The following is a 14,296-nucleotide window of genomic DNA, read 5'->3' as shown; positions in this document are numbered from 1 at the left end:
GTTTTTATTAACGGATTTCAGAAATGCCCAGCAAACGTTTTCAAGGCAATCAATAATCCAAACCATTTAGACTAACTAGTTTACCGAAGAAATTTATTATGTTTCCTTTGAAACTGAGCGTTTTGCCGACTTTCCTCCCCCTCCCCTTAAAGTACCGCTACACAAGCTAAAACAATTGCGTAATCAGTGACCCTTGACGTAACTGGTATAAACACTTTGAAATGACGCATGCGCAGAGCGACGCATCATCGCGTCCTTATTCAAGGCTTTCTATAATAGTCCTCGTTCTATAGCATACAACGCTTTGTAGCGACTGCTCACTGGTAAAGGATATATACCACTACTCAACGCTTGCAAATTTTCAAGATCTCAACACATCAAAATGGAAGGTACGTATTCGACCTTATTTTTGCAAATGTGTTTTCTCCTTCAAATATATCTTTCAATAAGACTAAATTTAGCTAGAAGTCCGCTTTGAATAATTTTCAGCGTCAGCGTTCATACTCGAACATCTCTTATATAGTTTACAGAAATGTTTCGAATAGAGGAAATGTATGGCCGGTACAGATACAAGAAATGTATGTGTAGATTCTTGTATGTTACTGATTAGAAAAAGCCAAACTTCACCAACCCGGCTTGATTAATTTCAAATCGCAATCTAAAATAGAAGATTATTGAACAAATAACGGCCACAAGACATGTGCGCTCGAATTTTAGGAGGCTTTTGTGTTTGCTTGAATTTGGCTGTTCACGTTGGATTGCGCGCGGCTCGTAGTTGTAGAATTAATGTATGGATATACAAGTGTGTAGTGAGTATACATCATGCAGTAAGAAGCGGATCGCGGAGAGGAAAGGGGATAGGGATAGACATTTTGGAAGAAAAATTACGACCGTTTGCTTCAATTTAATTGCCACTCTAGAATTTCGATATAATTTCGAGTTTTAATCCAAAATTTTATTTTCTTGGTGCATGCAGCTGCAAAGAGAAAGCGTGCAGCGCAAACCAACAAGGGTAGATCCAAGAAGAAGACCAAAACTGATGATGGACCCAAGATCAAACGTCCTCTCTCGGCTTACTTGTACTTCACGAAGGACTTTCGTGAAGAAAGGGCAGCTAAAGGCCTTGATAACTCGAAAGTGAATGAAGTTGCCAAGTGCGCTGGAGAAAGATGGAGGAGCATGAGTGAAAAAGACAAAGCGCCTTATGAATTAAAAGCAAAAGCAGACAAGGAAAGATATCAGCAACAGGTAAAAATTATAGAAACAGTTTATTTCTTTTTCTTTATAATCTATAAAACATGGAGGCAACCGAACGACTTGGGATGCCGATTCCATAAAACATTGGGGTCAAGCCAGCCACCTAATTTACTTGAATATCTAAAAGACTTCTTAAAAATAATATCAATTCTATACTAGAATTTATATAAACAGATGTTAGCTATAATCGGATTTTAAAAAATCTTAATGAAAAGACTTGATATTTTGAAGTGATTTTTGTTCAAAAATAAGCAGTTTTTTTCTAAAAATTCTGTAATTAATTAACACTTAACCATGAAGAAGCTATCGTGCAGCCCAGAGTTAATGACTCTGCAGCCAGATAAAATTTATAGTAACCATTGTATTCTCTATGTCTACTACAAAACTACGTATAACTACAAAACTAGGTATATTATTCCAGCCAAATGAGGTCTGATATAGTAGTGCGTGTAAATTCATAAAGTAAACACAAGATCACGAGTAAAAGAACAACAAAACTGCCGTGAACTACTTCGCATATCAAGAAGTTCCCGTCGTAATTGTATGGAGATTTATACGATGCTTCAGTTATGCGAGAACCATCGAGGGGAATTTTACTCTAAGCTGTAGATTGGAAACCGTAAACAAAGCATAGAGAGAATCTCTTTTCTGCTGGATTTCCCGCCGTGGATTTCTTGGTACAACCAACAATAGACTTACCCGAGATATTTTTCTGGGCCCTTCGAGAGATTGGAGGACGAACAAGACCTTTGCTCCAGCATCGAAAACTGGCTTAATAAATCGAAGCATTTTCCTGTATACGTCGATATAAAGGTTATTTTGCAAAGATTTTAGAGGTTTTGCTGTCAATCTTGTAACATCAATCAAAGAGAGAAGTGTAATTGCTAGAGGCGAGCATGCGCAGTGGTTAGCGTCTAACTCATGCCAGGTCGCCTCGTGCTTTGGTTGTGTTGTAGCATCTTTCTCTTTTACTGCGCGCTGCCTCTGAAACTACCAACTTCCACCTCACCAAACTGAATGAGTTCAAAGACCTCAAAAACTCCGAAAATAAGCCAGTTCTTTACTCCGACGAGCAAAAACGGTGAAATGGAAGGTATATTTTGATTGAGTGATTTTTTATGAATTTTTTGTTTTTTAAATGCGCGCCCCTTTGGATGTCGTACTAAGCGCTCTTGTTTCTCTACTGTCCTTCTTATATCACTATATACTGCCTTCATACACTGCCTTAGTAGGGCATGTATGTGGTACATAGCTTGTATGACCCAGATTGAATCCAAAAATTTGCACTATTTTCGACCTGAGTTCAGCCTAAAATCACTTTAATGTCTTAGTTTATATATTCTAGTGTGGAAATCGAGGCCTGCCAAGACGTGCGCTCGAATTTTGAGCACTGTTTTCGGCGAAGTTCTTGCGTTCGTGTTTACAGACGTTGTATGAATGTGTGTTTATCGGTTAGACCGGGATACGATGTTTTGCAAAAATCTGAACTCAGGCTTTGAACAAACGCCTCAAGCGCCTAAATTTTAGCCTAAAAGCACACTCCTTGGGTGTCGTTGGAGGTTAAGCGCTGTAAACATGTCGTTGTTTTCTCTTCTCTTTCGCATCGCGAAGGAACGAAAGGAAAGAAGCGAGTTGTCGACAGCGCCAAGAATGGAGCACCAAAGAAAGCTAAACAACAAAAAGTGGAGAGAGGAGGGAAAAAGAAGAAGGAGAAGTCTGCTATCAAACGAGCATCTTCGGCGTACATCTTCTTTTCTAAAGACTTCAGAAACAAATTGAAAGAGGAATGCGACAAGAAAGGCGAAGTCATTCCTGGTGTGAACGAAGTAGCTAAACTTTGTGGAGAGCGTTGGAGAAAAATGACGGACGAAGATAAAAAGCCTTTCCAAAAACTGGCGGATTTAGATAAATCTCGCTACCATAAGGAGGTAAGAAGATGGGGTACAAACGGCGTCTTAGCTGTAGTTTGTGAATTTTTCCTCGAAGGAACAAAATGGCGGCTGTCGTTGTTGAACCAAACTGCGGACTGAGAACTAAACATGTCACGTGACTAAATCCAAGATTTTGTTTTTTTGATAAAATTTTTTAAATTTTTTTTTAAAACTTGATAAAAGTTGTTAAACTAATAAAAATGTATTTTTTAGAGTAGCAAGTTTAAATAATTTTTAAGAAATTCATAAAATGTCATTTTTGTAAGGCTAGTTATGTATTTTTTTGAGTTCATCTCAAATATTATAAACTACAGTTGAATATTTTCTTAAATAAAAATAACAATCCCTACCAGCTTTGCAAAGGTATTAACTGATAGAATGGATATTGATATTACATTGGTAGAAATTTACCAGCAGTGGTAAAAGTTTAACACCAAGTTATCTACCATTAGTGAAGCTCTTGCTTGTGATACAACTTAGCTTTTCAGTCTTAATATTGGTTATGACGAGGAATTCCATCGTAATCCCTGAAGATGCCCAAATGCGAATAAATTCCTTATTACCATATAACATAATTACATTATTTTATATTACAGTTGTAACAAAGTTACATTGTTGCTATAGTAACTTAAATTGCATTAAAATTAACTTTTACTCAAAAAATTCACTGGTGAATAGCTAAACACTGGTTTGACCCTTAAATATATCTGGGTTAGTATATGTAATAGGACTACTTGCTGTCCAATTTGGAAATAATTAGATTACAAAACTTTTGAGGACTGACAAAGTTGGAGGAGGCTAATAGGCCAAGTCCGAATTTGGCAGTCAGAGGAATTTTTTAAATTCAATTATTTCTGAATTGGACAGACATGTAGTCCTATTGAAGATTAATTTTATCATCCCAAACTATACTAGACTGATTCCATGAGTCATAGTTTTCCCTGAAAATAATACAGTAGTTGCTTATATGGGATTATAAAGTGATGATACAATTGATCAAAGTTATAAGTTCAAGGTAACATTTTGGATACATATGCCATCAACCTATTTCTCTTCGTTTGTTGAATTTTTATACACTGTATAATATAAGTTACAAAGCATGTTTGTTTTAATATTATGATATTAATTTTTTACATAAATAATTGAATTTGTTTTGTTTTTTCCTTCTAGAGTGGTAAGGGGGATTTGCCCGCAAAAGATTCAGATAAACCCAAGAGAGCTCCGACTGCATATTTTATATTCTTGGCAGAATTTAGAAAGAAGATGGCTGGTGTTGAATTAGAAGATGGACAGAAAATCCCTGCTCTCGCTGGTGAAAAATGGAGGTCAATGACCGACAAAGATAAAGAACCTTATGCAAAGAAAGAAGCAGAAGAAAAAAAGAAATATGAGGCTGCTATGGAAAGTTACAGGGAAAAGGTACCTGATTGATAATATTCATTTATAGTATTAATGAATGATATAGAAGTGTTAAATTGCTTATAAGCCTTTGCACAATATTTTCAGAATTGATTCTTTAGATAGTGGATAGTGAAAATATTTTGTCATTCGAATGTCAGGTCTTTGAGATACGAAGGTTTATATTCTCAATATGTTAATGACTATGATCATTTAATATACAGCACTGCACTCGTTCTGGAGTACAGTATTTTAAATCATCACCCTTTTACTCGTGACTCACATAAAGGTTCTTACGAATTTGTTTTCAAAAAATGTCCAGCGTTCAATATTAAAAGTTGCCACAAAATAACTCAAATCACTTATGTAACGTCATAGTCATTAACATATTGGAAATATTAAACCTTGGTACCTCAAAGACTTGACATTCAAATGTTGAATTATTTTCGCTATTTTAAAGAATAAGTCTGAAAATGTTGTGTAAAGGTTTATAAGCACTTTAAGTGGAAGGGTTTTTTATGGGGAGAGGCATTCATTTCTTAGGAAAGGAGAAGATTTACATTGACGCCACACAAAAAGATCTACAACCCTATCATCAAAAGGATTAATAATGTGACCTCTGCATTTGTGTGTGTGTGTGTGATGTCAATGTAAATAATTTACTTTGACATCACACAAAAAAATCTACGATCCTCTCATCAAGAGGATAAATAATGTGACCTCTGCATTTTGTGTGTGTGTGTGTGTAAATTATTTACATTGACATCACACACAAAAATCTACGACCCTCTCATCAAAAGGATAAAATTAATGTGATCCCATTGTTTCAATTTAAATTTTTTGGATTGTATGAAAATTTTGATAACCCCTTACCTAGATTCCTCAAACCTTGCCTTATCTAAAACAGGGATGATTATGACATACTATAGAAATGTCCTATTTTTGTTGTTGTGATATTTGCAAAGTTGAAATATTTTGGAGGGAAAGGTGCTGAAACAATATTATCAGCAGGGACAACAGAGTAAACTATAGCATATTTTGGTCCCATGTCATAAAAGTGCTTCTAACTCACCTCTGACATGGGATCCATTTCTGATCCATTTTATATGTGAGCAGGATTTCTTTTTAATTCTTACCTATACTTTAACTTTTTCTGGGTTTTTGTCTATTTTATCCTTTTTCAACGGTTTTCTTTCAAACAATACAGTAGTGTAACAGCACAAATATTATTAATAATATAGAACCCAAATAAAATTATAATTTTTGAGACAAGTTTTGACATTTTTTGTGATGCCTTCAGTTCATTTAATGAAACAGCAATATAATAGTCAACAATTTTAATTACGAAAAATAATAATAAATTACCACTGTTTTCCATGCTTGCGTTGGTTGAGATAACAGTTGCGACAGGGAAAACGGACAATAGATTAGGGTCAATAATTTAATTCATTAGAGTAAGAAGAGGTGCAAGTGAACATAGGTTTATTTGATTGATGTAAGTCTATTTCAAAAATTTCTCAGTCGAAACTTTTGTTTATCAGCACACAATGAAAACGGTGGTAAGGTATTTCGAATATTTGATATTTTTTTGCAAATTAGCAAACTTTCACAAATGTATGTAATGTGTAATCGTATTGTATGCAATAAATGCACCTCAAATGCAACCATTAAAGAAATAATACTCTAGGGATTGACACATTGTCTGAAATGGGAAAATTCTGGATTAGGTCTATAAGCTTTTCCAGTAGATTGTGTATTTTAAGTCAAAGTCCTATCAGAATGCAAGTATTTTGATTATTCTTTGATGGAATGCTAACATGTTTTGCCAAAAATTGAACTCTTATGCATGAAATGTCAACTTGCATCTACTTGTACATAAAACTTCATGCTGGTTTTTGTGATAATGTATAATTTTGCTCTATTATTAATTATTTTTAACTACAATTAAAGATAAAGGATGCTCCAAAACCAGAAAAGAAATCAAAGCCCAAAAAGAGAGAAGAGCCAGAAGAAGAAGAGGAAGATGAAGAAGACGATGATGATGAAGATGATGACGATGATGATGGTGAGTAACATATTTACTATATGCTGCTGTTCTGAACCATTGCTTTGTTCAAACCCCCATTTTTCTAACTTGCCAAGTCTTGTTCTCTTTTTCTCTCTCTCTCCATCCACTCTCCAAGTCTTCTTTTGCCCCCTCTTGCCCTTCAGTTGTCCATTATTCTTGACTTCCTTCATAAAAAAACATGTCCTGCATACCTCCTATTTCAACGAATTTAACAATTTTTCTTTCATTTTCAGATGACGATGATGATGAGTAGTGCTGTTCCATGATATCATCCTTCATGTAAAGTAGATATAGTGTTTATAACCTCCAGTCGCTGGATACTTTGGATTTATACTCTTTATATTGACACTGCTGGTGATGCCAGTCAAAGTTTTTCTCTCTGATTTGTGTGTTTGCCTTAAAGATATATTTTATTTTTGTGAAAATTGTAGTATTTTGTCAGTGCTTTTGTGTCGCACAGTGATTTTAATAACTCATTTCAAGCATGAGTGTTACTTATGAATAGCTGACTTTTTTACTCAGTGTCTCTCACTCTCTGCTTTTGATTACTGGTACATATCAGGACTCATTCTATAGGTATAAAGAAAAACAAATATGGCTGAACCATAGCCATGGCTTAATATCCAGGTGTGTAACTCAAGAAAACATCTACACCCCTCCCCTTTTGGGGGTGGTTTAGGAAATTCAGAATAGGTAAACATATAGTATTAATAAGTATTAATGAACCCTTGAAATTCTATTGAATGCAAGGCTAACATGGTACAAAAAAAATGCCACAAACTCCATCTAGAAACAGTGTGATTTTGTTTGTATTTTCATGTTAGCCTTGCGCCCAAGATCATCCAAGAAACTTTTGGGAAGGTTCCATTCAAGTAACTGTGTTTCAGATTGTTTGTGAGAGAAAGAAAAGGAAGTCAAGTCCCTCAAACCCCTTAAACCCCTCTCCTCTCTCCCTTAAACAAAGTGGGTAAATTCTAGAATTTTCAGAGTTTCTGTATCAGAGGGGGGTCATTGTCAAATGTTACTCATGGGTGAATTTTGGATGTTTTCTAGAGCTATACATAGATAAAAAGGTGGAGATCTAATAGCCATGTTTGTCTTTTATGAGGATTCATTTCAAAAAATTTTGCAAATCATGAGGAATGTTAATTTCGCCAAGCTGAATTTCGTTGGAACGTGGCTTACATTTAGCAAAGATGTTCATGTCCTTACTGCTTTGCTAACTTTACTTGTTTTTTGCTGGTTTGCAATTTATGCATCTTGGTGAAGTGTTCATGTTTTTTTCAGTCAAACCAATTATCTTAACAGTACTGCCGCCATTACAAAAATCATAGAAAGTTAGAGCTCTGCAGTCAGTATATGTTACAAGGGATTGAATGAGGTTTCAAACCCTACTGAACCCTTAACATAGAAGCAAGAGGAACTGGTTGCTTTAGCCCCAAAAAAAGACTAGCTGGGAAAAAAGCTGATCCATATATTATTCATTTTCAAGCAACTTTTATCAAAGATTGAGTACAGTACCGATCATTAGTTTTACATCTGTAGATAGAGCATACTTGTAATGCAATCTCTATTTAGTAAGACAGGATGTGAGTTTTGTCGTGTATTTCTAAGTTACAAACCAAGAGGGTGATTGCTTCTGTACAAATGAAAAAGTTTTGCACACACAAGAGATGGTACCAAAATATTAGCAAATTAATTGGAAGCAGTTATTTTTAGCAGGCAATATATGACAAAACTTGGGTTATGTTGTAGCACAGTAAATCCAAATAGAAAGGTTTTTGATCCGACCATTTGTTAGATACCAAAACACATCATTTAAAAATGTATTTTTCGAACTTGACAAAGTACATTTTGATTGTTCATTTGTATTATAGTGCTTCAAATATCAGTCACACGCATGAAATCGTACAATTTGCCATCCTGACGAAATAGGTTTTGGTGGACGTCAATCAGTGCGTTTCCATGACATTCCATAGGAACATACCCTTAAATGCTTTGTGTTTTCCGACAAGCTGGAAAACCCTTTGATTGGCGTCCACCAACTCTATTTTGTCCTGAAAATTTTTTTCCAAGATTTTTTGCCTGTGTAATTCAGAAGCACTTTAAGCCGTTAGACCTAACATACATCTGTAGTTTTCCTTCAGTTTTGATATGTGCCGACTTCACTAAACAATGCAACAGCATTTCCATATGCATGTCATTTTTCTTGTTTTAAGATGAAATAAAATTTGTGTTTAGTTAAATCTTGAAGACCTATAATCTATAACCCATAATTTGCAATCTTTGGCCTTAAGGAGGGGGCCTGACACCAAGGTTTGTGGTTTCGGTCAATTTTTGATGCAGATTTGCATAAAAGTTTAGGCTGCATTCATAATGTATGGCGGGGGGGGGGGGGGGGGGGGCAGGTGAAATTGAGAGGGGACTGGGAAAATTTAGGTAGGAAAAAGGGGGGATGGACAAATTTTTATCAGAAATTTCAACTGCCCCCCCCTCTGCCATACATTATGAACCCAGCCTAAGCATGTGTTCTTGGCTTGGCTTGTTCTCATTTCAATCCCATGGTGCACAATAATTGTGACATCTTCAGTGGATAACGTTGTTTACAACACTTAAAAAGTATCGAAAACCATAGCTTTTTCGTGTTTAGCTAGTAATCCGCACGTGCGTGATATAACTGCACACACCACACACGTTTTCTGTTCCTTCAACTGTAGTCAACATTAATAACCAGCCACACCCCAATCCCATTGTGTAATGCGGTGGTTTTCCTCAATAATGTCTCGGTACAGGTCTACATTTTTAAAATATAGACCTGTCCCAGGGACATTCATATCCAATCAATATGAAATCCAAATCCATTGTTCCTAAATCATGGATCTGTGCAATTACAGGGCTGTCAACCCCCAAGATATTCAAATCTGGAGAATTGATAAGGAAGGGACATGACGTCACAGCACGTCAAAAAGCGCGTGAAGACATCTTTCGCTTTGTAACATTTGATGTGATTGGTTTATTTCTGACCAATCAGATTATCACTTATATTACAATGGCCTGCTTGCAAGAACAGTTTATGAGGAACATTTTGATTTTGTTAGCGATTTAAAATAACACAAACAACACAAAATAATCGGAATTTTATGGTTGTGAAAGTTGAGTCTCACAAGAAATGGTCAGCTTTGGGGATTATCTGGGAGATTTGAGGCTCTGATCTGGAGACCGGGAGATACGGTACAAAATCTGGAGACTCCTGGTTTATCCGGCAGAGTTGACAGCCCTCCAATTATCAACAATGGCATCATGTCGGGGCTGATTATTTAACCTGTTCAAACACACGAGTGAGGGCGTTCTTAAAAATGAAGGCCTCGGCTTTTATTTTTAAGAATGCCCTTGCCGTAGTGTTTGATTCTTTACTTATTGGTCATGTTGAGTCTTGGAACTCATCAATTTCTTGAACAAACTTTTACAGATGATTCCTCAATTATACTTGTATATCATAAAAGGACTGCAAGGCAGCATTAGAAGATTAGGGGTTACATCACTGAGGCAAGCAGGACTTGAACTCAGATCACATTGGCGAGAGGCAAGCACTCTCGTTGCTACACCACCCATGCTTTTAAATTGATTGGCAGACCCTGCAAATTCAGTAGATTTCAGATTTTGTTCTTTAGAGTCAAAATCATGGATCTGACCTCTTCACAAATGTCTTATGTTTGTTTTTTGTCAGCAACGGATGGGACGTGTTTCATGTTTCACATTAAAATAATTCTCACCTTGTCTAAAATGTCTGGCTAAACCAATAGTCCGATTGCCAGACAAGAAAACTTGATCAGATGGAATAAAAAAAAATCTTACAAAGGATGAGTCACGCATAGAAATCCCCATTGCAAGGGCAAAGTTTCAAATAACAGCTTTCGAAAGTAATCCAATATTTCAGACAATACTTTGAGCAAAAAGAAAATAAAAAAGTATAAAGCATAAATAAATGGCCAAACTCCAAAAAAGTTCATAATTATTTATCCGCATTCGAGTTGATTTTTTTTAAACCGGAGCAGATTTCATCCACTTCAGTACGTAATGACTTTTTTCTGATAATATTACCGTAAAGAACATCCGATGTATATATTTCATTTTATGAACAAAGCCTTTGTTATAAGACCTGAACAAAAGATACTAAAAAAATCATGAAAGTAAATGATTTCTTATAAATTTAAATCTCTTTGTACGAAATGATCGACACATGTTCCTATATCGGGTGATATTTGCAAGCCTTTGATAATGAATTATTCAAGAACTTTCGCTCGGCAAACACAAATAACAGAAGGATTCCTCACGATCGAAATATAAGCCACACTTTAAAACAGTATTCTTGAGAAAAACTAAGTAATGAAACAGAGAATCACTTTAAAAAAACAACAACAAGAAACACTTCAATGCTTACATCTTAATGGCTTTCCTTAAAAAATTTCGAAGCGTACACAAGAAATGAAACCCACGATATTTTCCTTGTTAAAACCAATTTTTTTTCCAATTTATTGAAATCTGACGAAAAGGCTGTACAGATTCTTAGAAATTCTCTCTTTTTATACATTTAAAAATACAACCTTATGTTACAAACTCCACAGATTGCAGCAACTGCAACCAGTAGGGCTTTTTTTACAAACAATTTCGACTTATTTTCAAACTTTACATTGAATCTGTACATATTAATCTTAGTAGGCTAATATTTCTCGATTATCTAGCACTGAACACAGGTTTGAACTGGCATAATGTCCCTATTTGAGTGAAGCATACTTTCCTTCTTTCGTATGTTGTTTAGCCTCTTGATTTCGTGGGGTTCTTTCCTTTCGGCCCGTCATGTCTCGAAGGACATCTTCGTTCACGTCGCAGATGGAGCCATTTTCACCTATTCTAAAGCACACATCGTTGGGGTCGATCCAAACGGTTAATTCTTCGGGGAAAGCTTTAAGTTCGGCGTGCGAGACTCCCACCAAACGAGCAGCAGCGACAATGATGGGGTCCATACTATGGTTTATGCGGATACATCGAAATCCACTTCCCAACAAAGGGTTATTCGGATGCCAGTGCGTCTTGTACCTTTCGCATAAAAGCTCTTCCATTGTCGATCGAAATTTCTCCAGTCGAGGTTCACTAATTTGACTGGTTCGTCTTAGCATTAGGAAAAGGAATCTACACGCTGTATTCACTTCTTTCTTCATCTTTAGTACGTGTTAAGAAATGTTCGAGTTGCTTCACTTTCCTTATACGCGGTCGTCTTGTTTTGTTTTGAAGCGATAGAAATGCGTCCAAAATTCGGTCAATTTGCGTCCTTCTTTCAATTCAACTGCCTTCGATCTTCCAAATATCCTTTCAACTCTTCTCTATTCTTCGCAAAGATCTTTAGTTTTGCGATTAGAACGAAAAAAATCGCTTTTCTGTGACTCGAGTCACGCTCCTTGAATTGTTTTTCATATGATTTTCCTTTGCGCGGAAATTATTTCTGCTTGCGTCTAGTAAAAACCCCCGATGACGTCACGCGAACGCCAGCCAATCACAGCCGAGATATTCTAATCATCAGCCCGTTGCTACGCGTGGAAGCCACTGTCTTATCATTAATACCTTCATTGTTTCCTTTAACCTCCAAAGAACATCAATAGAAGTTTGTCCTTTTCGTTGGCATCTGTTTTGGTTTCAAACCTTACAAATCTAACTTTACTTACTAGGTTTATAGGAATTGAAGATTTTCGATCTCGGTGGTTGAATCTCGAATATTTAGGCGAAAACGTGATGGTTTTATAAGAGTCTATTGTTCTGCCATGCATGACTTGAATTAAAGTTGCTAAGAGAGAACAAAGGAATATTCCTAATAATCATAAAATGCTTTAAAGAAAGCCAGCTTTATTCAATATCACTTTGGACTGTTTTTTAACTGGTCGCGAGCATATTTTTTTAGGATAATGTAGAGTTTGTTAATTGAAGCGTTGAGGAAGCAAAAGACGCCCTTTTATATTTTCTTTAATGTGTAATCACCGTAAAAACGTTCCACGCCATTATTGAATCATTTTTAACTTTATGATTTTCTTAAAATTTTTTTTGGCTTCCCAGTTTTCTATCCGATTTTGCGATTTTTGACCACTCGTTATTTCCCATCTAAAACAAATTTAGAATATTCACAAAATTGCATTGTTAAGTGTAAAACATTTTTTGGTGTATTTAACCTCAAATTTGTGAACCGTAACGAAAGAAAATTGGGATCTTTATCAAGTCATCTTAGTCAAAACAAAATCTGAAGATTCCCGCGCCTTAACCAGTGTGAATAATATGGTAAAACCTGGGGGGAAATAGCCAGACCGAAGAGAAAAATACAAGCATGTTTTGGGAGTCATTATTTTTATAAATTTTTAAAGCTTCTTTGTACCTTTGTGCTTTGCTTTTACGAGCTAACCTTTTATTTCCGTTTCTGTGTCCTTTGTAGGCCCTAATGATAATTAGATTTGGCATTTCTTAATTACAATTTTAGATTTTTGACATTTGTACCGTTTTCTCAAAGGGAAATATTTGCCATATCAAATGAAAATATATAAATATATCAACATGTTTCTCATTTTTGAGTTCCCTTCTTCTTCGTATTTTAAGTAATTATTTAATGCTTCAATTTGTTGTTCGAAAAGGAAATGTTATGAATACAGTACCCATTAGCACTTTTTAAGCTTGACTACTTTTTGTTTTGTGTATTGTTGTTGTTGGTGGGAGTTTAAAAAGGTGCCTTCATTGTGTGCCATTTGTTGAATTAGAAGTATATGGCTTAGTTCGTTTTGTTACTCCCTATCAAGGTCTACCAAAGCCGGATACATTCTGGATATCACTACTAAACAAAGGGAAAGTTGTTCGTTTTTTCGTTATAACGGTTTAAACTCTTGCCCCATTAATGGATATTATATTATTAATTATATTTCTTGTTCTAACTTTCGCCATACTTTCTTTTGTTTAGTCCTTTTTCTTAGTTTCAATTCCCAATGATGCGTTTTATATCCTGAGTGTCCAAGATAAATCCTTGCTTTCATAAGAACAAAATTAATATAGATTAACTGAAAATGATGTATCTACGAGCGAGTGGAACATCTAAGGAGCAAGAAAGGAGAAAATTTTTAACGCTAAAACTGTAAAGTCGAGATAATTTTGAAACTAAGAGAAGATAATCCTATAATAATCCTGAAGACGCGCCACTCGTTTGAATCGCCTTGAAAAGCACTCTCTCCGGTACGTGATATGAATATAGGCAAGCCGATATCAACAGCTAATCAAACAAGACATGAAAGCTTTTACCCATTCCGTTCATCTATCCATTTCTTTATTCATTCGCTTAAGAAGATTTGTCAAACAGTATGATTTTACTTCAGATACCGTTCCGTCAGGAAATCCGTTTTGCATCTGGGAAAAAAGCCTTGGATTTAACTTAATCGCAAGTTTGAGTTTAGAACAAATGGCAAATATCTAAGTTGTTCAATTACGGTAATCTTCAAAATTCAATGATTATAAACAATTCATAGAGCTATGTTAACTTATTTGTCTTGCTGGTGACCTAAAAACTGCAATCTGGAGTAAACAAAGCCTAAAGGCTTATTTAATATTAGGATTAATT

At 35.5% G+C, this 14,296-nt stretch overlaps 2 protein-coding genes and 1 long non-coding RNA gene across 4 annotated transcripts; 1 reads left to right on the top strand and 2 right to left on the bottom strand.

Moving 5' to 3' along the window:
• The first annotated feature begins 229 nt into the window (after positions 1 to 229).
• LOC116287348 (high mobility group protein B3) lies at positions 230 to 8,900 on the top strand. Of its 2 annotated transcripts, none has more exons than XM_031694021.2 (5): positions 230 to 389; positions 977 to 1,248; positions 4,359 to 4,607; positions 6,537 to 6,651; positions 6,888 to 8,900. In XM_031694021.2, the coding sequence occupies exons 1-5, from the start codon at positions 383 to 385 to the stop codon at positions 6,905 to 6,907; spliced, it is 663 nt and encodes a 220-aa protein (XP_031549881.1). In that variant the 5' UTR covers positions 230 to 382; the 3' UTR covers positions 6,908 to 8,900. The 2 variants fall into 2 exon arrangements, with proteins under 2 accessions (XP_031549881.1, XP_031549880.1); XM_031694020.2 differs by lacking the exons at positions 230 to 389; positions 977 to 1,248 and adding exons at positions 2,183 to 2,350; positions 2,869 to 3,185.
• LOC116287351 (uncharacterized) lies at positions 923 to 2,119 on the bottom strand. The gene is made up of 2 exons (XR_004196060.2): positions 1,957 to 2,119; positions 923 to 1,159 (listed from the first exon to the last, which is right to left on the bottom strand). It is a non-coding gene; the product is annotated as an uncharacterized LOC116287351 (long non-coding RNA).
• Positions 8,901 to 11,154: 2,254 nt separating the features above from the next.
• On the bottom strand, positions 11,155 to 12,153 carry LOC116287355 (protein BTG1). Its single transcript, XM_031694027.2, has one exon. The coding sequence runs from the start codon at positions 11,871 to 11,873 to the stop codon at positions 11,430 to 11,432; it is 444 nt and encodes a 147-aa protein (XP_031549887.2). The 5' UTR covers positions 11,874 to 12,153; the 3' UTR covers positions 11,155 to 11,429.
• Between the last annotated feature and the right edge of the window lie 2,143 nt (positions 12,154 to 14,296).

The sequence above is a fragment of the Actinia tenebrosa genome, unplaced genomic scaffold (assembly GCF_029948245.1).
Source record: "Actinia tenebrosa isolate PJP-AT-01 unplaced genomic scaffold, QUT_ActTen_1.0 PGA_scaffold6__47_contigs__length_16458017, whole genome shotgun sequence".
In the NCBI taxonomy this organism is placed as follows: domain Eukaryota; kingdom Metazoa; phylum Cnidaria; class Anthozoa; order Actiniaria; family Actiniidae; genus Actinia; species Actinia tenebrosa.
This window is presented reverse-complemented; position numbering and strand designations above follow the sequence as displayed.